The 26,564-nt window shown below is 46.6% G+C and overlaps 1 protein-coding gene across 6 annotated transcripts in view; it reads left to right on the top strand.

The window, feature by feature from the left end:
* Window positions 1-26,564, top strand: part of Cacna1b (calcium voltage-gated channel subunit alpha1 B) — a 201,372-nt gene that overhangs the window by 160,963 nt on the left and 13,845 nt on the right. For all 6 annotated transcript variants that reach the window (XM_087182900.1, XM_087182902.1, XM_087182899.1 and 3 more), the window contains exons 41-50: window positions 8,624-8,731; window positions 9,232-9,344; window positions 10,135-10,262; window positions 12,447-12,582; window positions 12,765-12,881; window positions 13,935-14,139; window positions 14,415-14,659; window positions 14,890-17,953; window positions 19,601-23,806; window positions 24,658-24,793. In XM_087182900.1, the coding sequence (XP_087039026.1) occupies window positions 8,624-8,731; window positions 9,232-9,344; window positions 10,135-10,262; window positions 12,447-12,582; window positions 12,765-12,881; window positions 13,935-14,139; window positions 14,415-14,659; window positions 14,890-15,420 (1,583 nt within the window). In that variant the 3' untranslated portion in view covers window positions 15,421-17,953; window positions 19,601-23,806; window positions 24,658-24,793. The remainder of the gene's footprint in view (window positions 1-8,623; window positions 8,732-9,231; window positions 9,345-10,134; window positions 10,263-12,446; window positions 12,583-12,764; window positions 12,882-13,934; window positions 14,140-14,414; window positions 14,660-14,889; window positions 17,954-19,600; window positions 23,807-24,657; window positions 24,794-26,564) is intronic.

Below are 26,564 nucleotides of genomic sequence, written 5' to 3'. Positions count from 1 at the left end.
GATTGATGTACCCTGCAAAACTATCTTTCAAAATGGATGAAGAAATAAGATACTTTCATGACAAAGAGCACCTTAGGAACTTCATGAATACCAAATCAGCACTCCAAAGAATTTTACACAATATCCTAGGAACAGACACTGAGGATCACAACCCCAGGAAGCAAAGCAGAATGAACCCATCTGGCATGACAAGAAATTAAATGTAAAGGGGGAGAACCCAACAAAAAGAAAAAGTCATGGCAATGACAAGTCAGTACGTTTTAGTTATAACCATCGACGTTAATGGTCTCAATTCACCAATCAAAAGAAATAGACTGGCAGAATGGGTCAAGAAGCAAAATCCAACAATATGCTGCATATAAGAAACACAGTTAATTCAAAAGGAAACTCATAGACTGAAAGTTAAAGGATGGAAAACAATACTGCATGTGACAGGAACCTGAAAAAAAGCAGGAGTAGCTATCCTCTTGGCAGATCAAGTAGATTTCAAACCAACACTGATTAAGAGAGACAAAGAAGGACACTACATCCTTGTAAAGGGAAGAATCCAAGAGGAAGAGATGACAATCATAAATATCTATACACCAAACACTAGTGCACCCAACTATATAAAACAAATACTAATGGACATGAAAAGTCATATATGCACTAATACAATTGTAGTGGGGGACCTCAACACCCCACTGTCACAAATAGATAGATCAGCTAGACTAAAAATAAGTAATGAAATACTAGAACTCAATCAAACTCTTGAACAAATGAACTTAACAGATGTTTACAGAATCTTCCACCCCACAAAATCAGAATACACATTCTCCTCAGCTGCACATGGGTCATTCTCCAAAATAGACCACATACTCACACATAGAACATGTTTAAGTAAGTGCAAAGGAATTGAAGTTATCGCCTGTACATTATCAGACCATAGTGGAGATCCATAGCAAAAGAAACTCAAAAAATTTCATAAACATGTGGAAATTGAACAACACACTTCTGAATAACCAGTGGGTCACAGAGGAAATTAAAGAAGAAATCAGACAGTTCCTTCAATTAAATGACAACGACAATACAACATATCGGAATCTATGGGACACAATGAAAGCAGTCTTACGAGGGAAATTCATAGCAGTGAATATGCATATTAGGAAAACAGAACAAGCCCAATTAAACAACCTGATGCTGAACCTCAAGCTTCTAGAAAAAGAAGAGCAGGACAACCCCAAAGCTCATACAAGGGAGGAAATTATAAAGATCAGAGGAGAAATCAATGCAATGGAGACTAAGAGAATGATACAAAAAAATCAATGAAGCCAAGAGTTGGTTCTTGGAAAGAATCAACAGAATTAACACCTTTTGCCAACCTTGTCAGAAAAAGGAAAGAAAAGGCCCAAATCCATGCAATTAGGAATGAAAAGGGTGAAATTACAGCAGACCCAGCAGAAATCCAGAGGATCATCAATACCTACTTCCAGAACCTATATGCCAATAAGATGGACAACACAGAAGAAATGGACAGATTCCTAGATACATATGAATTACCAAAGTTGAACGAAGAAGACCTAAAAATTCTGAGCAACCCAGTGTCAACTAATGAAATTGAAAATGTCATTAAAAACTTATCAACTAAGAAAAGCCCGGGCCCTGATGGCTTCACTGCTGAATTCTACAAGACATTTAGAGAGGAACTGCTGCCACTACTGTTTAAACTCTTCAATGAAATTGAAAGGGAAGCAATACTCCCAAATTCATTCCTGGAAGCAAGCATCACCTTGATCCCCAAAGCAGAGAAAGACCCAACTGAAAAAGAGAACTATAGGCCAATCTCACTAATGAACATAGGTGCAAAAATCCTTAATAAGATAATGGTAAACAGAATGCAGAAGATCATACACCCTGATCAAGTGGGATTCATCTCAGGGATGCAGGGATGGTTCAATATATGAAAATCAATCAATGTAATACACTATATCAATAGAGCCAAGGACAAAAACCATATGATTATCTCCATAGACGCAGAAAAAGCATTTGACAAAATCCAACATGTATTTATGATAAAAACCCTACAAAAAATTGGAATAGATGGTCTCTACCTCAAACTGATAGAAGCCATCTATGAAAAACCAACAGCCAATATCATACTAAATGGTCAAAAACTGAAATCCTTCACACTAAAATCAGGAACAAGACAAGGATGTCCACTATCACCACTCTTGTTCAATATAGTTCTGGAAACGTTAGCCACCACAATTAGACAAGAGAAAGAAATAAAAGGAATAAAGATAGGAAATGAAGAAGTCAAGTTGTCATTATTTGCCGATGACATGATACTCTATATAGAAGACCCCAAGAACTCCACCAAAAGTCTTCTAGACTTAATAACCAAATTCAGTCAAGTAGCTGGTTACAAGGTCAACACACAAAAATCAATAGCTTTCCTCTACACGAATGACAGACTCACTGAGAGAGAAATAGGGCAAATAATTCCTTTCACAATAGCATCCAAAAAACTGAAATACCTAGGAATCCTCCTAACGAAAGAAATCAAAGACCTCTTCTCTGAAAACTATGGCACTCTGAACAGAGAGATTGAAGATGCTATCAGAAAATGGACAGACATCCCCTGCTCCTGGGTAGGAAGGATTAATATAGTGGAAATGGCCATACTTCCAAAACTTCTCTATAGATTTAATGCAATTCCAGTTGAGATCCCAGCAGCATACTTCATAGACCTCGAGAAAACAATCCCAAAATTCATTTGGAACAAGAAGAGACCCAGAATAGCAAAAGCAATTCTAGGTAACAGAGACATGGCAGGGGGTATCACAATCCCCAACCTGCAACTATACTACAAAGCTACTGTGATAAAAACAGCATGGGACTGGCAAAGAAACAGACCTGAGGACCAGTGGAACAGGTTAGAAGATCCAGATACAATGCCAGACACACTCAGCCATCTCATCTTTGACAAAGGAGCCAAACACCCTCACTGGAGGAAAGATAGCCTCTTTAATAAATGGTGCTGGAAAAATCAGGCTTCAACTTGCCGAAGATTAAAACTAGACCTGTATCTCTCACCATGCACTAAACTAAAATCAAAATGGATTAAAGATCTAAATATTAAAATAGAAACTCTGAACCAGTTGGAACAGAGGTTGGGTAGAACCCTTGAAGACATCGGTGTAGGAAAAGATTTTATGAACAAAACCTCAGTTACCCGTGAACTAGCACAAACAATCAACAAATGAGATCTCTTCTTATTAAAAGGCTTCTGCACAGCAAGAGAAACCACCAGCAGTGTGAAGAGACAACCCACAATGTGGGAAAAAAAATCTTCACCTGCTCTTCCTCAGACAAAGGTCCACTATCTCAAATCTATAAAGAACTTCAAAAGATCAGACCTCCCAAATTTAAAGACCCAATCCAAAAATGGGCATCTGAAATGAACAGACATTTCTCAGACAAAGAATTAGAAATAGCAAATAAATACATGAAAAAATGTTCAACATCACTGGTCATTCGAGAGATGCAAATGAAAACAATGCTGAGATTCCACTTCACTCCAGAAAGAATGGCTGCTATCATGAAATCAACCAATAAGAAATGCTAGTGGGGCTGTGGGGAAAGAGGAACCCTGCTCCACTGCTGGTGGGAGTGTAGACTGGTGCAAGCACTGTGGAAATCAGCATGGAGATACCTCAAAGAACTAGGACTGGAAGTTCCGTTTGACCCCACTATTCCACTGCTGGGCATCTTCCCCAAAGAATTAAAAGAATCATACCACAGTGATATATGTGCGCCCATGTTCATAGCAGCACAGTTTGTAATAGCTAAAACTTGGAAACAGCCCAAATGCCCACCAACTGGAGACTGGATAAAGACAATGTGGTTTTTTTTTATAAAATGGAGTACTACTCAGCCATAAAAAATGAGAAATTAGAGACATTTATAGCTAAGTGGATGCACATTGAGGTGATACTCTTAAGTGAAATAAATAGGACACATGTGTGTAAATACCGAATAGTTTCTCTGGTGTGAGAAACTGAAATTGTAAATAAGGACTAAATGTATAATAGGTAATGTGAAATAGGGAGAAAAGGGGCAAAGGGGAAGGAGGTGGGAGGGCTAGGGGAAAGGATAGAAGGGAATGGGATTAATGTGAGAAAATGGAAAAATAGGAACAAAATCTTTGTAAATAGGACTGGAGGGGTTGATGGGAGGGCTGGGCAAGGGTGAAAAATAAGAACCAAGAGAGACTATGTAAAGGTGCAAATTTCCAATGATGAATGTCATTATATTGAATACCTAAAATGTACCAATGATTAGAATGAATAATCGATAATGTAAAATAGGAAGAAAAGGTCCAAAGGGGTAGGGGTAGTGGGAGGGGCAGGGGAAAGGAAAGAAGGGAAAGGGAAAATGATGAGAAATGGAAAAAATGGAAATAAAGTCTTTGTAAATAGGGAAGGGTGGAGGGTGTGAAGGGAGGGCTAGGAATGGGGAAAAAATAAGAACCAAGATGGATTATGTAAAGGTACAGTTCCCAGTGAGAAATGTAATTGTGTTGTATACCTACAATGTACCAATGAAAGAATTTAATACAAAAAAAAAAATCAGGCCAGGGATTTAGCTCAATGGTTCCTCTGCCTGCCTCGTAAGCGCAAGGTCCCGAGTTCAATCCCCGGTACAAAAAAAATAAGAGAAAAATGACCAATGTAAGGAACAAAAGAGGGAGCATCACTACAAATCCTGTTGACAGTAAAAGAAAAGAATAGCAAGGGAATATTATAATCAACATTATGTGGGTCAACTCAGCAGCTTAAGCAAAGTGGAAAAATTCCTTGAAATAAAACCCCTAACTGTCAGGCTCATTCAAGAGCCAAGCATGCTGGCATATACCTGTAATTCCAGCATTCTGGAAAGTTACAGCAGGAGGGTCGCAAGTTTGAGTCCAGTCTGGGCAGTTAGACAACTTAGCAAGATCTTGTCTCAGAATAAAATATTAAAAGGGCCAGGGATATAGTTCAGTATGAAGGCCCAATACCACACACATATACCCACATTCATCCTCTCTCTCTCTCTCTCTCTCTCTCTCTCTCTCTGTAATTACTGTATGTGTTAAACTAATAGTGAATAGCCTTCCAATAAAAATAATTCCAGGCCTAGATGGTTTCATGGGGGAAGTCTTCTAAACATTTAGTGAAGAAATAATGCCAATGCTCTAAGACTTACAGAAAATAGAAAAAGATGGAGTATTTCTAACCTACTTTGTATGAGCTTTATTCTAATATGAAAACCAGTCACAGATATGACAAGAAAATAAAACTAGATTTATATGCCTCATCAATGTAGATAGAAAATTTTCAACACAATTTTAGCAAACTGAGTTTAGCAGTACATCAAAGAAGACATGATGACACGGGAATGCAAGTGTTTGAAACTCAGTTTAATTTCCCACATTAATCAATAGAAACTATATGATATATTGATAGAAAAACCATTTGACAAAATTCAGCATGCATGCATGATTAAAAAGGTTTATCTAAACCAGGTATTAAAAGAAACATCCTCTGTGGGAAAAAAGCGCAACACATGTCAAAGAAGGGCCATGATTGGGAGCCAGAGGCAGATACTGTTACCACCAATATGGCACTCGAGTTTGCAGCCACTGTAGTAAGGCAAAAAATGTGGTAACAACAGGAAATGAGGTGCCTCTGTTCACGGTCAACATGATTACTGTGTAAGAGAGCCCCAGAAGTTTATTTTAAAAGTCACTGCAACTAATAAGTTCATATAACAAGATCATAAGATACAAGATCAGTGTACAAAAACAGTTACATTTCTGTGTACTAACAATGAATTGAAACAAAAGTCCCATCAAAATAGCATCACAGTCATGAAACACTTCTGTTTTGCTGGATAACTGAAAAAATGCATATGCAAGATAATATGCTGTAAATTTCAAAACATTCGTAACAGGAATCAAAACCATAAATAAATTGAGCATTCCAGGTCATGTCCATGGATAGGAAGACTCAACATTGCTAAGACATCAGTTCTCGTATTGATCATTAAAATCAATGGTATTCTAATCAAAATCCTTTGGTAATAATTTATAAATCAATTCTAAAATTTATGTAGAAAAGCAAAAGAACCAAAATGATAGTTTTGAAGAAGAACAAAGTTTAAGAACTCAATGAAGCTACATTGGTCAAGGAATAGGTGACAGCGTAGAGATATAGAACAATGGAACAGAATAGAGATGTGTATCATGTGGTCAAATGATTTTCACAGTTGCCAAGGTAATAAGAAAAACGTCATCATTGCTATCAAATAGTGCTGGAAAAGTTCAGACAACCATATGCAAAAAGTATAAAATTCTTGATGCAAACAGCCTTAGTTTACTCAGGCTTCCAACACAGAATACCAAAGACTGATTGGTTTAAACAACAGAAATTTATTTCTCACCGTTCTGGAGGCTGAGATGTTCAAGAGGAAGGTGCTGGCAGGGTAAGTTATATTCTGAGACCTCTTTATCTGGCTGGTAAACAGCTATATCCTTTTTTTTTTTTTTTTTTTTTGCGGTACCAGGGATCAAACTCCGTACCTTGCGCTTGTCAGGCAGGTGTGGTACCACTGAGCTAAATCCCTGGCCCTAGCTTTATTCTTGATTTGGCCTTTCCTTTATGTGTACAGGTGAAAGCACACTTGTGAGATCTCTGATGTCTTCTTACAAAGACACAGATCCTCTGGAGCAGGGCCCACCTTCATGACCTCATTCAATATTAATTACCTCTTTATAGGCATAGTGGTGGTCAGGGCTTCTGCATATGAATTTTGGAGGAACACAGTTAAATACATAGCATACACTACACTTTCACCTTCTACAACACTTAACTTGGAATAGATCATAGACACACGTAAAATCTGAAATATGAAACTTCTAGAATAAAACAGGAAAAATGTTGGCAACTTTGGGTTAGGTGAAGATTTCTTAAGATACATAACACATGAACCATTAAAAAGTGATAAGCTGAACTTTATTAAAATTAAAACTTGGTGGGCATGGTGGCACATGCCTGTAATTTCAGCTGTCTGAGGGGCCGAAGCAGGAGGATTGCAAGTTTGAGACCAATCTGGGGAATTTAGCCCCTTTCTGAAAAAATAAGAAAAGGCTAAGGGTAGAGAGCATGGTTAACATGCACAGGGCCCTGGGTTTGATCCCCAGCACACACACATACATACACACACAAACACACGCAAACTCAATGAAAGTGCCAAAAGATTTGAATGCACATCACCAAAGAAAAGCAGGTAAAATATGAAAGCAGATAAAATAAAAAAGAAAATATGTAAAGATACTTAGTATTATTAGTCATTAGAGAAAGCTGCAATAAAATAACACCACGTGCCATTATGATGACTAAAATAATTTTTAAAGAAGAGTTTTAAGCAAGGTAATTGGAATTCTTACATGTTCCTGGTGGAAACACAAAAAAGTACACCCTCTCCCAAACAGTTTTGTTACTTCTGTGGTCTAGCCTTCCCACTTAGGAAATGAAAGCAAATGTATTCACACACACAAAAAACCTGCATGCAAATGTTTACGGCTTTATTTATAATAGCCTAAATCTATAAATAACTCGTCCATCAACAGGTGATGGATAGACAAACTGATACCAATAAAATGAAATAGTACTTGGCAATAAAAAAAGACAAGCTGCTAACCAGAGCATATTACAGGTGCCTCCCAGTGTGTGAGGTGACTGTTTGCATGACATCCTAGGGTACACACCTGTGGGGACAAACATCAGTGACTGCTGGCCTGTGGCACCAACTCCTCACCAGGGTTTCCAGGGGTTGGGGGTACAGCCGTTCTACATCTTCATTAGGGTGGTGGACACATTTAGCAAAGTTCATAGAATAGCATGGTGAAAAGGGTGAATTCTATTTACATGAATTAAGCCTTAACAAATCTGGTGTTAGGGAAAGTTAAATCATGTTGTCTCTTCCTGCTGATTTCCTGTCTAGGGGTCTCTTGCCTGCCCCCTCCTTCCTAACTCTTTGTAGTACACACAAAGGCCTTGCCACTGCTGGTCCCTTTCTGCCCTCAGTGTCTCCCATACATTCTCCATTTCTTGTGAGTCTCCCTTGTCCCAAATAGAGTCATTTTGAGACTTTCTCCCTTTGCTTTTCCTGTCCTTGGCATTTTTCACAACATATTGGGCTTTTTTTTCCTTTCTGCTACTGTACTGAAGAATATAGTGCAAATTTCAGAAGGGAGTTTTGGGGAAGTTTTTGTCCCATCATCTAAAACACTACCTGACATCTACTAGCTGATCAGTAAACATTGTTGAATGAGTGTGTGAGTGACTGGAATGCTCCCACATCCTTCTGAATCCCCCAGCCCAGCACACCTACCACCTACCGCTCACCCAGGCACATGCTGGTTGGATGTTCTCTGCAGGCTCTGAGCTGCCTTCATAACATTTTTCTTCCCACCAGACCTTTCTTCCAGCACTGGCCCCCTTCCCCTGCCCCAACACCTGTCCCAGCTCTGCCCAAATGAAGGGCTGCAGAATTGCTCCTGACATCTGTCTTTCCTTCCTCTGTTGTCATGGCCCAGCTGGGACAAAGCAGCACCAGTGTGATGCGGAGCTGAGGAAGGAGATTTCCTCAGTGTGGGCCAATCTGCCCCAGAAGACTCTAGACTTACTGGTACCACCCCACAAGCGTAAGTAGGAGGGTGAAAAATGCCCTCCAGCTGCACCTTCCCTGTTCCCCCAGAGGCAGGAGGGGAGAGGCTGGAGGCACGTAGAGGTGGGGGTGGGATGCTAGCCTTGAAGATGTGGGTGTCCCAGGGGCTGCAGGAGGTGATCTGAGGTCCTACTAGTGTGGGGTAAGGTTTAAAACATCCAGAGAAAGCAGGGAGGAAATTCCAGTTAGGGCCTGGGAGAGGCGATATGTAACCCCAGGGGCTCCTAAAGCAAAGCAGGGCAAGTCAGCCCTGCACAGGGACCTTGGGAGGAGTCAGAGCTGCTCTGGGTACAGCATCTGGACCAGTCATGGGGCCGAGCTGTGGCTGAGCCGCTGAGCATCTCCAGATGCCGTGTGGTGTGATGAGGGAGAACAGGCTGCCACTTCACTCTGCTCCACCCACATCTTCACCGGCTTCTCTGCTCTTTCTCCTCCAAACCATTACCTCTGAATCCTCTCTTTGCCTGTTCTTTTTAGCTGATGAGATGACAGTGGGGAAAGTCTATGCAGCCCTGATGATATTCGACTTTTACAAACAGAACAAAACCACCCGAGACCAGATTCACCAAGCTCCAGGAGGCCTGTCCCAGGTACAGGCTCCAGGATTCCCAAGAAGTAAACCAGATACCTTGGAAACCCTGCAGCCTTTGCAGACCCAAACCATACTTGGAGAGGGTGCAGTGGCCAAAGGAGCCAGCCCCACCGCGTCTTCTGGTTGCATGGTGGTACTGGGAAGCCCTTGAGCTAGAGAGCCGGCATTTAGGCTGAGAAGAGAGAGGAGGTCTGGGGACAGAGGCCCTGGGTCACACTGCTCCCTCAATGGTAGATGATGGGAGGAAGGCGTGAGTGTCCGAGGAGGGCCCTTGGCAGGTGAAAGAAGCATCTGCTGTCCTTGCAGGTAGGGATCAGAGAGACTCACACTGATGTGCCTCAGGGTCTCCATTGGCTCTGTTCATGACTCAAGAGCTTTGGGGTCTGCCTTTCTGGTGCCATCATAGTTGTGTCTTCAGTGACCACAGGGAAAGTTCTAAAGTTCTTGGCCCCAGAAATCCAGTTCTCCCAGAGCTCCAGGCAGCAGTGACTCCACACTGGTGCTGAGATGAAACCATTCTGCCGTCTATAGTCTGTCCAACCCCAAATGGTGTAGGTAGGGAAACGGGCTCTGAGAAGTGACATACTTCAGTGAAGATGCTTTAAGGGTCCCCTGACCTGCCCCACTGTTTAAGTAGCATACTAGAGACATATACCTGGGGACAGGGAACTCTGAGCTATGTGTGGAGGAGAACTGGCTTCTGTCATGTGCCACATGTCTGCCGAGGTCACATTACAGGTTCCTGAGGCCTGGCCCCTCCCAGCTCTTCTACCTGTGCCCCTTTGCAGATGGGCCCCGTGTCCCTGTTCCATCCTCTGAAGGGCACCCTGGAGCAGACACAGCCGGCTATGCTCCGAGGAGCTCGAGCTTTCCTTCGGCAGAAGAGTTCCACCTCCCTTAGCAACGGTGGGGCCATGTAAGTGCCGGGTGCAGGGAAGTCCTGGGAGGAGTCTTAAGCCACGGGCCCAGGGAGCAGAAGTACTTTCCTTGCCCTGCCACCCTCTCTTCCCACTGGCCTCTGGTTCAACCCTTGGGGAACCTGGGGTAGCCTGTCCAGGGCCTCAACAGCCCTCTGGGGGCAGAGCTGTCTGGTCCGTCCCTGACCCAGGGCCCCACATTGCCGTGTGCCCTTCACCCCAGGTGCAGCCAAACATCTTTACTGCCTGGCAGTAAGTGGCTTTCCACTTGCCAGTTTTCTGGTGTGGACTTTGGAGTGAGCTCCTGCAATGGCAGGGCCAGCGCTGACTGGCTCTGACAGGTTGCTGTTCCAGAGTTGCTGATAAACTCTGCTCTGTTGCTGGCCTCTGGTGCCTGAAGACCTTTCAGAAATTGTGTTTCCACCTCAAACCCTCACCCTTCCTGTTTGTCACCTGTTAGTATGCTGCTTTCCCTGGCTCCCCTGATGCAGTTTCTCCCAGATCCTCATTTTGCTATTGATTTTTGAGGATGTTGCATTTTGTAGACGAATTGTTTGGATCCTTTTGCATCACTTAACCCTTGCCACAAGATTTCTTGGTAACAAGCTACCCAACACAAAAGGCATAAAACAGTGATCACACTTTCTCGCCCAGGGTGGTGGAGGGCCCTGGGCAGCTGGGCTCCACATGGAGGGCCTCCACAGCCTTCCTGAACAGTGGAATCCTGGGTATGAGGCAGATGGGGCTCTCATCATTGCCTCCAGCAGGCTCACCACCTCACGTGGGCCCTGAGAATGGCGGAGGACCTAGGTTCAGACCCTGTCCGGGCCTCTGCTCCTGCCCAGCAGGGAGCACATTGCAGCCACGTCCTGTAGACTGCAGTGGGCAGGACAAAGGAGCTTGGCCTTTGAGGGCTGCCAGCAAGATGCACCCCATGCCCAGGGCCGTGGTGGGCCTGGCCACCCACAGCCCCATGCTCTCCCTTCTAGGAGTTTGTTAGTGTCACTTTCTTTAAACGGATGATTCTGAGTGTGTGAGTGAGTATCGTTGTGGGAGAACATGCCTACTGTGTTTATCAGAGCATAGTAGTGGAATGTGTGGAAACGTGTGTGTGTGCATGTATTTCTGTGTGGTGGAGAGGATGGAGGTGTCTTTTGGGTAGGTTTGAGCCAGGCTCTCAGAAGGAAAAGGAATCTGAGTTACTTCCTGGTCGTAGCTGCTGCATGAAGGTGAGAGGAGAAACATCTGGTCAGCCTGGCTGGGTGAGCACTCCAGCCTCATGGTGCTGTGACTTCAGTGGCCAGAGCCCATAGGTTCTCCCCAAGGGCTGCTCAGCAACACCCTGGATTCTTGTCAGAATATCCTGAAGGGATGGGTGTAGCCTTCATCTCTGGCCCAGCACTGTGGTCAGGGTGTGGTCAGCTCAGGCCATCACGCTCTACACTGAGCTCCATGTATGATCAGCACCACGCCCCTTGCATGGCTGCCATGTGTGCTCAGTGGGAATGAGTTCTTGTAGGCAGAGTTAGATCTGGATGGGAGACACTGTCAGAGCATAGTAAGGGGTAGGCAGAGAGCATGTATGGCCCAATTCCACAAACACTGAAAGAGTAGAAAGGACCTTGGAGCTGGGGTCAGGGAGGGGATGAAGGGTTGCCAGCAAGTGCTCCCAGGGCGAGGCAGCCCAGAAAGGCCTGGGCCCAACATCTTCAGCCATATCAGCATTGGCAGTGTCTCTTGGGGTGCTTTTCACTTGTCCAAGCTTCACTCCCTGGCTGTGTCCATTCCCACCATGGTCTTGTGCAGCAGGATAGTATTTCACAGATGAGCCCCCATCCAAGAGTGAGGAACTTGCCAGTCAACTGGAGTCCTCTCTGGTTCCGAGTCTTGTCCTACTCTGACCAGCACCAAGTCTTTGCTTTTTTGGTGTGCCTTTACTCCAGAGCACTTGTATGCAGGAGCAGGCTTGTTCTAGGATCCCTGGCCTTGCGAGAGTGTAGCTGGTAAAGGCTTCTGGGGGCAGGGGATTTAGCTCAGTGGTTCCGCCACCTGCCTTGCAAGTGCAAGGTCCCGAGTTCAATCCCCAGTACTGGAAAAAAAAAAAAGGCTTCTGGCAGGTCCAGGGGGCCAGAAAGCAGTGCGTGGGTCTCTGACCTATGGGACATTCCTCTTCTTTTCCACAGACAAACCCAAGAGAGTGGCATCAAGGAGTCGGTGTCCTGGGGCACACAGAGGACCCAGGAAGCACTCTACGAGGCCAGGGCGCCACTGGAGCGTGGCCATTCTGCAGAGATCCCTGTGGGGCAGCGGGGAACACTGGTGAGCCCTCCTTGGGGGCAGGGTGTATGGGACAGAGCCCTGTTGGCCTGTGGGCAGGGATGGGGGTCTGTGGCACCAGAGGAAGGCATGAGGACCAGGATGGCGGGGTCTGTGGGACCTGGACGGGTGGGCGTGCCTAAGATGGCTCCCTGTGAGTGTGACTCGGAAACTGCTCTCCCCAGGCTGTGGATGTCCAGATGCAGAGCGCCGCCCTGAGGGACCCGGATGGAGAGCCCCAACCTGGGCTGCAGAGTCAGGGCCGAGCCGCCTCTATGCCCCGCCTGGCCGCAGAAACACAGGTGGATGGTTGTGGAAGGGTCTGGGCCGGGGAGAGGGGTGTGGGGACTTGGGAGAGAGAGAAGAGCACCCGTTCTTGGAGCTCTTCCAGGCGCCTGTGTAGCCTGGGCACCATCAGCCCTGTGGACCTACCCAGTACCCACATGTGCACAGCCTTCTGGGGTCTTCGAACTCTGAACCTCCAGCTCTGCTCCCTCCAGATGTGGTAGCAGCTAGGAGGTAACCCCCAGCTCTGTCCCCTCTCCAGCTCTGTGTCCCCACGGTGCATCCCTATTTCTTCCCTTTCTGGGTCTCCACTGTTATATCACAGCCTCTTTACCCTGTCCAGAAGATGACACCACTTGCCTCTGTCCATTCTTCTACTCGAGTTTCTGGAACAGCTTTTTCTGTTCTATCCCTGGACTTTCTTTCCTTCTCTGACTCCTGCAAGTCAGATTCTTTCTGGTGCTCATTTGCCTAAAGAGCAGGAACTGGCCCAGGAAATTGAGGCTCTGTGTGCGCCCTGGGACAAGCTCCTGTCTGAGGACTCTGAGAGGAGTCCACTGCATTTCCACTCTGAAGCAGAGCAGGGGCCGCATGGTCTTGGCCTCATCTCTAAGCACCCGAGCCCTGCTGGGCCCAGGTTTCCCCGCTTCATCATGTTCCTCCTCCTTCCTGTGGCTCCTGGCTCTGGGCATGTACTGTGAACTTGGTTCTCATTCCTGACTCCCGACCCCACTGCCTGGCTCTGCCCTTTGCAGTGTCCTTGTCCTCGCCTAACAGTCCACGTGTCCTTCCTGCTGTCCTCTCCTCTTCCCACTTGTGTGCTCCCTCGCCAGTCTCCTCCAGGATGTTACTGCCAGTCGGGAGGCCAAGGAGAAGTGTCCCCTGCCATGGCCGCACTCAGACTCCTGCCCACCAACAGCCCCTTGGACAGCCTAGGGGCTCTAGCCCATGTCCGGGTCCCCCATGGGGCCTGGCCTGCCTCTCTGCCCGGCGCCTGCTTCCCTGCCACCCTGTCACCCCAGGGACTCCCTCATCCTTCAGGCCATGCTCCGCCTTGTCCCTTGCCACAGCCTGCTCCTGACGCCAGTCCCATGAAGCGCTCCATCTCCACGCTGGCCCAGCGCCCCCATGGGGCCCACCTCTGCAGTGCTGCCCTGGACCGCCTGGCCCCCGGCCAGGTGCCACATCACCATCATCACCGCTGCCACCGTCGCAGGGACAAGAAGCAGAAGTCCTTGGAAAAGGGGCCCAGCCTGTCTGCCGACACAGATGGTGGTAGGTGCCCAAGGGCCTGGGAAAGCCCTTGAGCGACTGTGGCCTGAGTGCAGCCCATGGGTATCGCCTCTTCCTTGGTGTCCCTCAAGGCCCCAAAACTGGCCACAGCAGACAGGGACCTGAGGCCTGGTCTGGGCACCAGGTGAAACCACATGCCAGCCCCCTGGCCTTTCGAGCCCTGCTGAGGTCAGTCCTGCTGCCCCCGGGGTGGGGTCTGGGAAGAGGTCTCCCTGGCCCTGGGCTTGGCTGAGCTGACCTCGCCTCTTCTGGGACAGCACCCAGCAGCACCCCAGGACCTGGCCTGGCCCCAGGCGAGGGGCCCGCAGGCTGCCGGCACGAGCGCAGGCAAGGACGTGGCCGGTCCCAGGAGCGGAGGCAGCCCTCGTCCTCGTCCTCCGAGAAGCAGCGCTTCTACTCCTGTGACCGCTTTGGGGGCCGGGAGCCCCCACAGCCCAAGCCCTCTGTCAGCAGCCACCCCACGTCTCCGACAGCTGGGCTGGAGCCGGCGCCTGCCCCCCAGGTTAGCGGCAAAGGCCATGTGGCCTGTCCCGCACACCCTGTGTGCCCTTGCTTCCCAGCCGCCGTCCCTGGGGCAGTGGTTCCAGTCCCCACGGCCTCTTCTGCCTGCTTCTCCGCTACCCTCCCGTGTTCCTCTCCCCGGCCCCAGGCGGCCCCTCCCTCTCCTCCCTCTGCTCCGCTCCGTGCTCCCGAATCTGTGGCTGGCTTTTATTTGCCATTCTCTTCACACAGGGTGGTGGCTCCGTCACTGGCAGCCCCTTGCTGTCCACATCTGGTGCTAGCACCCCAGGCCGAGGTGGGCGGAGGCAGCTCCCGCAGACCCCCCTGACGCCCCGCCCCAGCATCACCTACAAGACGGCCAACTCCTCGCCTGTCCACTTTGGCGGGGCTCAGAGCAGCCTCTCAGCCTTCTCCCCTGGCCGGCTAAGCCGAGGACTTTCTGAACACAATGCCCTGCTCCAGAGAGACCCCCTGAGCCAACCCCTGGCCCCTAGCTCTCGCATCGGCTCCGACCCTTACCTGGGGCAGCGCCTGGACAGCGAGGCCTCTGCCCACGCCTTGCCTGAGGACACGCTCACCTTTGAGGAGGCCATGGCCAGCAACTCAGGCCGCTCCTCCAGGACTTCCTATGTGTCCTCCCTGACCTCCCAGTCCCACCCCCTGCGCCGCGTGCCCAATGGCTACCACTGCACTCTGGGACTCAGCACCGGCGGCCGGGCTCGGCACAGTTACCACCACCCTGACCAAGACCACTGGTGCTAGCTGCACCGCGACTGCCGTGCACCTGGCCGGCGGTGTGCGCTCCAGTTGATGAGTTTTATCATCTGCACTGGGCTCGGGCTACAGCCCCTGGACGAGGGGCCTCACTGGTGGCCTCTGTGGTAGAGGCTCCCCCTTTTACACTGGAAGGACTAATACAGCCCTTCCTCAGAGGGTTGTGGCTGTGTCTGTCCCCCTTGTGTGCTGCCTTCCTGGCTCTTGTGCCACACATCACGATCCTGAGCCGGAGGTGGCTGAGTTGAGAGGGACCCAGCGGGTCCACACCCCACGTCGTGGCCCCCAGCATCCAGGGCGTGTGCTCAGACCTGCGGTAGGAGGTCTGAATCTCGTGGCAGCACCCTGTATCCAGATTGTTGTGTGGAGGGTAGGGGCATGCCTGAAAGCATGAAGAGGGCCCAGCCATGGCCGGGCATCTCTTGCCGGCCTCTGTGATTCTGTGTCTGTCGTTGCTTGTGGCACTGAACAGCAGATGTATGTAGAAACACACTGTCCTTCCCCAATCACTGTTGCCCCAAAAGGGACCAAATCCAGAGAACGTTTGTGCTGTCGATTCCGGTTTTTGGTCACAACACCCTTCACTCTTTGTCATTTCAATATACTTGATCTAGAAAAACTGAAACTAGGAAACATGACTGAGGAAACATTAACATAACATCAACCCATAGAAAAGTCTCCACTTTTCATTGTGTGTTTCTGTACTTGTGTGAGAAGATGTTCCTGTGTGGACTGTGCCTGGCCTGGGCCCCCAGCCCCAGCAAGCCTGACAGCTGCTGCTGGACCAAGTGCCTGACCTCCAGCTCCTGGGCACTGTGTGAGGCGAGGCCTTGTGAGCTGTCACTCATGGATTATGTGAAAACTGCTTAGAACGGCAGCTGGGTAGGAAGCTCATGTCTGCAGGAGCAACAGATGACACTCAGCAGCACAGCGCAGTGAGGACAGGTGTCTTTGCCCATGTTCTTCCCACAAGAGGATTTAGGAAAGACGAAGAGCAGCAGAGTGCATGCTTGTGTGAGGCATTTTCAATCTGTTCTATATCTGATTCTCAGGGATGGGATGCCTGCCAAGTAGGGCATGATCTCTGTTGTGCATGAAGTGACTTCACCAAAAGCTAAAGGAGCGAAAGTTAGTGGGGAAGAGGGAGCTAGTGACTAGGGGGTTGGATGTAGGGCCATTGTGGCAGAAGGGAAAAAGTCATAGCAGGTGACTGGTGGAGGAGAAATGGCTCCTGAGCTATGGCTGTGGCCTCAGTTCCTCACCCCAGGCATAGGGAGGCAGTAGTCAAACCTAACCTCACAGCCACTGTCCAAAGGGAAAGCCCATAGTCAGGACGGTCTTTGGTGTGTAGAGAATGTTGAGAGACCTTCTTTCATGAAGAAGGGTGCATGTAGACAAGTCCATCAGTGTGTCCTTTGTGTTGGAACTTCAGATGATTTCTCTGTGGGATTGTTGGCTTCTACCCTATGATTCTCCTCAAGCTACGTGTGACCCATGTATGCGTGTCTGGGTGTATGTGGTTGTGTGTTGCGTGGATGTCAATCATAGGGCTATGCAACAAAAGACACATTTAATAGAAACAAAACACACAAGACCACCACTTGGTCTAGAGTTTCAGCATGATTGTGACCAAACCTTTTTATAGAATTTCCTTATGTGAAGGCACAACACTCTGCAACTCTAATGGTAACAGAGTATTTTAATCTGATAGGGTAAAATTATGCAGGAATCTTGGTCTGTGCATGTGACTCTGTGCTCACGTTGCAAAGTAGAAGGATGTGCATTTCAATACTGTTTTGTCTTTGTTCCTCCAGCCCATGTTATCTTGGGTGTCAAAATGTATACATTCCATGTAGAACCATAGTAGTCTCCCAGGCAGTCATGGGTCAAGAATATTCTTTTCTAGACTCATACAACCTAGCTAGCTTGCCTGGATTCTTTTAGGCATTGGCATTCATGAAATTACAAGAAGGGAAAGGGGTCTTATTTTCCTAACTAGGTTTGTTTCTGTACTGTCTCTTCTCAAGTTACTGTCTGTTTCCTCTAAAATATAGTGAGTTGCCAAATTTGAAATGCATCAACCAGCTATCTGCATCTGAAATCTGTCAAGCGGTGGCTGTACTTCGAACAAGTTATGTGTGCATGTAAAATATATACATATATACATTATACAAGTATGTGCATGAAATGTATATCTTCATACTTTTTGATACAATGTATTCATTTGTTAATTTTTAATTATATTTGATATAAATTGAAGGTTTGTTGTAAAACTTTATATTTAACAACAGTGTTAAAGAGAGAGAGAGAGAAGTCCCAGCCATGCAAACCAATTGGGACCTACTTTTAAAAATCCTGTGATTAGTTTACTGCCTGAGTAGTATTTACAAGCCAAAATTTGGATTCTGGTATTGTTTCTACAGTGACCTTTTGTATGAAGCAAAAGTCCTTGGATTAAAATAAAAACTTAGAAAAAAATTCCCAAAGACAAAAGCAAAACTTCCCACAATGCTACCAGGAGGTATGTGGGGGTCTGTGTGTCTCAAGCGTGCTGGATGGGTGCAGCCAGGACAGATGAGGGGAAAATGGGAACTTCTGCATCCTGCCTGTAGGCCCTAGTTAAAAACCAAGTGTGAGATACTAAGAATCAGGGTGAGCATGGCTCAGGACGGGTGGGTTCTTTGGCTCCCAGGCCTGATAACTGGACCACAATATCAGGAACCTGGGTGCCTGGAGCCCCTGGTAAGCAGTGCAGGAGCAGCTGGACTACATGGCCCAGAATTCTCTGACATCTGGAGCTCCCAGCCACCGTCACCAGAACCCCCTTTTCAGTGAAGGCTGAGGGAGCAGATTCTGGACTACATTGCCCAGAATCTTCCAGGGTATGGAGCTTACCCCTATGATGACTAGGGGAAGAGTTCAGACTATCTTGCCCAGAAACTTTGGGGGTCTGCAGGTCACAGCCAGCCTGGTGACCCCCACCCTCAAGATCAGTTCTGCCAGGCACAAGACTGCCCTGCCCAGAATGCTGTGGGTTGCAGAATGTAAGTGTGACCTGGGTGAGGGCTGTGAGGACAGAATGCTGGACCATACAACCCAGAGTCCTCTGAGACTGAGTTCCCAGGAACCTTGGCAGCAAAGGCTGAGTGGCAGGAAGCGAAACAGTAGCAGAGTACCTGGAGTGCCAGAGAACAAGTTTTCAGACCTGCAGCTCCTAGAGCAGGGCCATAGGGGGATGTGCCTCTGAGCTGAAGTCCCAGTCACCTCTGCAGTGGCCACCACAGTGCTGCATTTAATGTCTTAAAATGACCCTAAAATGGGACCAGTCACTGACAAACTCACTATTTTAAACACACCACTGCCAGAGGCATCTGCTGTGTCTTACCAACCAGCCCTCCAAAGCAAGGATTGGGGTCAAGTTAGGAGGAGGGGTTGGGGTCGGGGTTGTGGGGCTAGGAGTTTAGGGTTAGGGTTATGGAACCATATTAGGGTTCCCTACTTTTAGGGTTAGCAAACCATTACTATGGTTAGGGTCCCCCATTTTTAGGGTTAGGGAACCCCATTTTTATATACTGAATTTAAATTTTTTGTTTTAAATTTAAAATTATATATATATATATATATATATATATATATATATATATATATATGTATCTTTTACTAATAGGAATGTATAGGCTCTATAGAAATAAATGGGCTCTATTGAAATACATATTCTCCATAGGAAAATATACGGATATGCTCCTCTATAAGGGCTTCTAGGTTGTAGAGTAGCAGTCAGCTGCTGTAGTGGCTAATAGGGAGGCAGTAGTGTAGATCTTGGGGTTGCAGTTTCAAATCTAGCATCAGGTATTAGTGTACCACATTCTTAGGGTTAGGGAGAAAATGAAGTTCAGGGCTCAGGGTTGCCTTAGGTTTCAGATTGGAGTTGGCATTGAGATGTAGGGTTGGAGTTAGAGTTAGAGTTGATAAATGGAACAATTCCATGCACATTCCTTACATTTTACCAGTTAAATGGTATTCAAAGTATATTGTGGTACATTAAAGATTTGTATTGTAAAAGTTTAGAGGAAAACATAGTCCAACAAAATATAGTATATGTTGTTAACACTTCCAAGACAAAGTATTACAGACTTGAGTTAAACAGTACAAATTTATTTTCTCACAGGTCTGGAGGAAGGAGTCCAAGCAAAAGCTGCCTGTAGAATTTCTCCTGAGCCCTCTCTCTTTGATTTGAAGACAGCAGACTCCTAGCCATGTCCTCACATGGCCTTTCACGTGTTTACCCCTGGTGTCTCTTTTACAAGGACCCAGTCAAACTGGATTAGAGCTCACACACATTCTTGTTTCTCTTTTCATGGAATAAAATATTTGACTCATAAAAGGAGACACAAAAGATGCTCATTCTCCATACCTCAGGCGATATCAGAATCTGGTTGGAGGATGCCTCAGATGCTCATTTCCGCTCTGTGAATGTCCCAGGCTAGTCTAGCCAGTGGTCCCTACAGAGGGTTTTCTGGTAAAGTCTTCAGGAGGCATGACAGCCACCAGGCTACTTGTGGAGCAGTTGTGCTTTCTCCAGGCATCCACAGCCAATGGCTAGTGTCTGTCCTTCAGAGGGCATCCTGGAAATGTTGTCATTAGAGGGCTTCCCATGATGGGACCCACTCTATACTAGGCAGAATTGCCTTTAAGGTGCATCCTTAGATGGCCTTGGCAATCCCTTCCAGAAGGCAACTGGAAACATGGGAACTGCAGCCAGTAGCAGGCCCAACTAGGAAACATGTTTATACTGGAGGTCCCTGCTCCAAACTTCATGTCTATCCCTGAATTCATAGACCTTATTTTTCTGTGGGGGGAAAAAAAGAGATCCAAAAAAGAAAGAAAGAAAAAAGACTCTTTGACATTTAGATACATATTTTGAATAAAATAGACCATGTTATTGGGATAGAGGATGGCATCGAGATGGGGCACAAATTACATTGGTTGATCAGAAAAGACTTCCCAAAGGAGGGTGTGAGTATTGGCCCTTCCAAGAGCTGCAGGACCAGGGAGGAGAGAGGACACAATTCATGCATGGCCGCAAGCTGCCCAAGACCTTAATGCATCACAGCGCTATCCAGTTCTAGTAATGTCAGTGTTTCCATTCCTGTCAACCTATAAATATGAACAGCTGTTTGCTCTATCCTAAGAATCTCTGGCTGCACCTTCAGTCCAGAATTCAGTGTGATTTTGAGATATAAAATCCTAACTTGTTTCAGTTACAAATTTTTCCTACAGTGATTTCAATTAGCAACTGTGCCATGGAGAATAAAGCATAAAACACTCATTCAGCAAATATGTATGGGGTGTTTCTGTACATTATGTTTTAGTCAAGGAACAGATTATTTTTAAAATAATCATTTATGAATTGCATGTTGTTAATATACAATCCCAAGTACCTGGGAATATCCAGGTGATCATATTCTTAATAATTATCCTCAGGGATTTGACATTGTGTGACTGGATCACCACTCTTTATGTAGAGTTGGTGTTGAAAATCCTGGTAAGGATACTTTCTTCTTCACTTCTAACATACACAAAAGTATTTTCAAGTGAAATGATTAAATGATCTTACATATAAAATAAAATTATTTAAATATCATGCCATAAAATTATAATTTTAATGTGACTCCAGTAAAAGTCAGATATAATTATTTTCTGGAAGCAAAGAAGTCTGTTTATAAGCTCCATATCTTAATTCATTTTCTGTTACTAAAACCAAACACCAAGACTCAGAACTGTAGTCACAGGGGAAAGGAGTGTCACCAGGAGGATTCTGTGACCCATAGGGTGGAGAACACACAGAGCCTTCTGGGTACCCTAGTCCTGGTGGTAAGGGTGTTATACTGAGGATTTGGGGTACCACAGTGGGGGACAAAGAGCAGTTTCTGAGTACTGTAGTGGGGTGAGGTTGTCACGCAGGATTCTGGATACTTCAATGTTGGGCCTTACAGAAGATTCTTGGTACCACAGTTATGTTACCACAGGGAGGATTCTGGGACCCCTGGTGGGCAGTGCTGTGGACTCAGCAGCTGATGTCCCCAACTTTGTGACATTAGTTGCCCTGGTAAGCTGGACTCCTGCTGCCCCTCTGCCTTCGTGGGAAGGAGGCCAAGAAGACCCAGTACAGCATGGGGGCGGGGGGCTGGCAGGTGGGGTTGCTAGGTTTCAGTTCCCTGTGTGCATGAGCTCAGAGAGGTGACTGCAGAACCCTGGAGTGTGCAGTGGGCTGGGCCTAGACCTCTGGGCTGCAGCATCTCAATCTCTGTGTCTACAGGTGCATGGAAAGTAAGGCTGAGGCATCTCATGCCCAGGACCCTTGGTCCTCAGTGTGTGGTTGCAACAGCCAGCAACCAGGGTCAAGTTAGGGTAAATGGCAGGGTTAGCATTGGTATTCAATGTTGGATTAGAGTTTAGGGTTCAGGGTTGGGCTTAGGCCTTATGGGTTAAGGTAGGGTTAGTGTTTTATGTTAATGTAAGGTTTGTAACTATGTGTTAATGTTGGAGTTTGTGTTATACTTGGCATATGGTTAGGGCTAGGATTCAGTATATTGTTAAGTTCATCACAATTAGGTTAGGGTTAATGCTCTGCCAAGAAATCAATGGAGCTTTTATACGATAATGCAACTTAAGCCCACGTCACTTTTACCACTTGTCCTGCCTGGGAGAAAAATTCTTTTTTTATTGGGAAACAGTTCTTTTTCTGGACTTCACTATGGGACAGTTTGTCATGACCATGATCTTGACAAATGTAAAGAACACATCCATTTTTATTTGAATACATGTCTCCAGTTCTTTTGGATAGCTACTTAGGAATGAAAAGATTGAGGCCTACAGTAAATCTATGTTCAACTTTTCTGAGGAAATTCCAAGCTATTTTCATACACAGGCTGCACTATGTATAAGTTTTCAGTTTCTCTACATTCTTACCAGCACTTATTACCTTAAATTATACTGATGATAGGTGCTATACTAGGAGAGAAGGGGAGCCGCACTGTGGTTGTCATTTGCATTTCCTTAATGGCTGAGATGTTAAGCATGTTTGTGTTTAAATGGAGGAGTCATTTCACATTCCAGCATTCTGGTATTTGTCTCGATTGTCAGCTATCAGTACCAACATTCAGTGAGGCTGTAACTGGCACCACAAAGTGAAACTTTAAAACTTAGATTTCTTTTAGAATCCAGTGACTTCTGCAAACTTCCTTGGGCTTAGGACATAAGCTTTTGTATCTGGTTTATTTCATCTAGCATTATGGTCTCAAGATGCACCCATTTTCCCAGAAATCAATCAAATTTATCCTTCTTTCATTTTGTTTTGTTGGGACAGGGTCTCACTATGTAGTTCAGGCTGTCCTCAAACTTGCAACAGTCCTTTTGCACAGAAATGGCAAATGTTCTCAATGTATCCATAACGCTCCTAAAAAATAGAAACCAGGGCTGGGGATTTAGTTCAGTGGTTCAGCCACCTGCCTTGCAAGTGCAAGGTCCTGAGTTTGATCCCCGGTACCAAAAAAAGAAAAGAAAGAAAGAAAGAAAGAAAGAAACCAGGGCCTAGAAAAGGACCGCCCCACTGGACCAAGGGATCTTAGACTCCCTAGCATGTCTCATTGAGGACTAGGTGTTTTATAAATGCTAGTGGCTGGCCATCCTTAGACCCTGGACAATGAATCTACAGGGGTCTGCCAAGGATCCTGTTTACTATAGTAATGGGCCACACCAAGGATTCTGGGCACTGTAGTCTGGGGGTGGGGGAGTCACACCAAAAGTTCTGGGTACTGTAATCCCATGGGGGCACACTGAGGATTCAAGACATTGTATTCCATGGGGTGTGTGCGTGTGAAAAGACACCAAGGATTTTGTGTGCCATAGTCCTGGGGCGTGTCTCAGGAATTTGGGTATATTAGTTTGTGAGGGAACCTGCCTGAGGATTCAGGTATCTTCCTGTTTAACGGGGTACACTGAGGATTCTGTGTACTGAAATCTTGTGCAGTTGAGGCATGCAGAGTTTCTGAGTAATGTAAACCTGGGAGGGATAGTCACACGGAGAATTACGGGTACCATGATGGGGGAGGAGTGAGCTAAGGCTTCTGTCTATGGTAGGGTATGCATAATCTTCTGGGTAATGTAGTTCTATGATTGGGGTGTGCAGAGTCTTCTGGGTACTGTAGTTCTGGGTGTGGGCTGTTAGGCCAAGAATTCTGGGTACTGTAGTTGGGTGTGCACACCAAGCCTTCCGGGTTGGGTTACCACGTGCAAGATTCTGTGACCTCTGGCGGGCAATGCTGTGGAGTCAGCAGCTGTTGTCAGCAACCTTCTCGTGTCAGTTGTCCTGGTGAGCTGGACTCCTGCGTACCCTCTATCCAGTGGGACAAAGGGGCTGAGAAGACCAGGCTGGTAGGGCGTTCCCGCTGGATTAGAGCTGGCCACTACTGTGACTGGCCCCAGGGTGCCCACACTTGAGAGGTTCCTCCTCCCGTGACCCCCCCTGCTATGCCCAATCCTGACGCACCCCGCCACACCCCTCCTCCTCCAGAACCCAGGCCCAGCCCCTCTCACTAAAGCTCAAGGATACCCACAGCTGAGGTGACCTGGCTCCGCCCCCTCCCGTAACCCACCCTGTTGGGCCCAATCCTGGTGCTCCTGGGCTATGCCGCTTCTCTTCCCGAACCTAGGCCCCGCCCCTCTCACTAGAGCTCAAGGACACCCACAGCTGAGGTGCTCTGGCTCCGCCCCCTCCCGTAACCCGCCCTGTTGTGCCCAATCCTAGCGCTCCTGCGCTACGCCGCTTCTCTTCCTGAACCCAGGCCCCGCCCCTCCCATGACCCCGACCCCGGCCGCCCAAGGCTGAAGAGCCTGGCCACGGGGCTCTTCCTCCTGTAGCCAGGCTCCGCCCCCACTGTCGACTCCCCCTGTTGTGCCCAATCCTGGTGCTCCCAGGCTATGCCCCTCCTCTTCATGAACCCAGGCCCGCCCCTGCATGCCCCACCCATGACGCAGCCCAGGATGCCCTTAGCTGAGGAGCCTGGCCACGCCCCTCCTCCTGTAGCCAGGCTCCGCCCCCTCCCGAGGCCTTTTCAGCTGCACACCCTGCTCTCTGGACCCTTCTGCCTGCTGACTAGAGTGCGGCAGTCCGCCATGCTTTACGTCCAGCAGAGAGCGCTGCTTCATCTCTGTCCTCAGCAGGCGAGGAGCCTCCTACCAGGACCTCGGTCTCCGCCCCAGGGCAGGTCGAGGCGTGAGCACCTGCTGGCCTCACCAACCCCAGGCCTCACCTTCCCACCAAGCCTGCTCTAGGCGTCTGGAGTGTGCGGTGCAGCAGGTAAGGAGGGGTCTGCATGTGCGGTTGGGGCCAGCACGGACCGGGAGGCGGGAGGAAAAGGGCAGCCCGCCATCAGGAGCCAGGATTAGTAGAATGAACTGCAGGGTTAGCACGGGTGTTAGGTGTTGGTTAGGTTCGGGCCAGTTTTACCCTAACCTCGAGTTGTAAGGAAGTATTCATGCTGGGGTTTGTATTATCTCTTGGCATATTGTTAGGTTTATCGCTTACAATTAGGTTAGCCCCGTGAGGAAATCAGTGGCATTTTTATAAGATAATGCAATGCTTAGGCCCACTTCACCACTTACTCTGCCTGAGAGAAAACTTTTAATTCATGAATTGCAGATTCAGGCTATGTCTTTACATTCCTGTTTTGACAAAAACCTAAATTAGCTGTTTTGGGAATTTGTCAACTAGTTTGTCTGAATTTTCACAACTGGCATATGTCACAATCAGCCGATATAATTATTTCCCCTGAAAGTCAGTAGTATTTTTTTTTTTTTTTTGGTACTGGGAATCGAACCCGGGTACTTGCGCTTGCGCAGCAGGTGGCAAAACCACTGAGCTAAATCCCCGGCCCAGTCAGTAGTATTTTAACATGAAGTATAACTATAGAGTTGCTAATTTTTAGGGAAATATTGTTGGCAAAATGTAGGTGGTATATCTCATCAAAATTATATTTGTAGGAATTTCTTTAGCATACTAATTTGCAAATTCTTCTATTTATAATCTCTGTTTATATAGAATACCTCAGAACCATAATTCCTTCAGTGTAAATTACTGTTAAAATGTATTTTCAGTTTTTTAATTTAGTGACACCACTTCAGTTAAATTTGTTTTGTTTTGTTTTGTTTTGGAGACAGAATCTCACTCTGTAATTCAGGCTGGCCTTGAGCTCACCATGTAGTCCCGGCTGGCTTTGAACTCATGGTGATCCTCCTGCCTCAGCCTCCTGAGTGCTAGGATTACAGGTGTGTGCCACCACTCTGGGTTTAAACTTCTTGTTTACCAGTAACCACAGGATTGGTGTCTAACTTTCAGTGCCAGTCAGTGATGACTGTCACAGCAGAGTTAAATGGCTTTCTTGCTGTTCAGCTGTTACAGGCCTAAGATTGTTAGAGCATCTTTGAATGTCTCAACTTTTTTAGATTTTCAGTAAGTACAGTTTGTCAAATAACTTTTGAGGCACTGGGACATACCTGAATTAAGAATGAGCTCATCTTTTACTTGTCTTTATACTCAAAGTCAAGTATCCCATCTAAAGTGTGTACATACCCTGTCTGGAATTCTCACATGTCTCCAATTAGGTCAGAGACAAGAGAGGAGGAAACACTTTTGATTAAGATGTGGGGTTGGGAGAGTGAAAGAATTTTTTTGTAGACATTACTCTTTTGCAAATATTACAAATGGGGAGGGCAAAGTAGAAAAAGTATACAGTAGTGAAAACATTTGCTCTATAAATTGTTAACCTTTAGAGATATAATGGCTGCTAAAAATAGAGTCTTTACACTAAAGAAAAATTTATGCCATTTTGAAAATAAAATCTTGTTCCATAAATGCAGCCCAACTAAATATTAATGTTAGTTCACAAATCACTGCTGTCAGGGGAATGAGTAAAGTAGAAAAACTTTCAACTTTTGATTCTAAATTATGTAGTATAATCAAACATGGTCATAGAGAATTTTTATATTTTTCTTTGTACAGAGGTTATATATTCTGGGTATTTTTTTAAAGGAAATACTTTAAATCCCACAAATCAGCATTTTCCATCATT

Source organism: Heterocephalus glaber, unplaced genomic scaffold, assembly GCF_053883595.1.
Source record: "Heterocephalus glaber isolate CG9 unplaced genomic scaffold, H.glaber_assembly_v1.0 deba00001479, whole genome shotgun sequence".
Lineage (NCBI taxonomy): Eukaryota > Metazoa > Chordata > Mammalia > Rodentia > Bathyergidae > Heterocephalus > Heterocephalus glaber.
The sequence above is the reverse complement of the archived record's forward strand: the minus strand, read 5'-3'. Positions and strand labels throughout refer to the sequence as shown.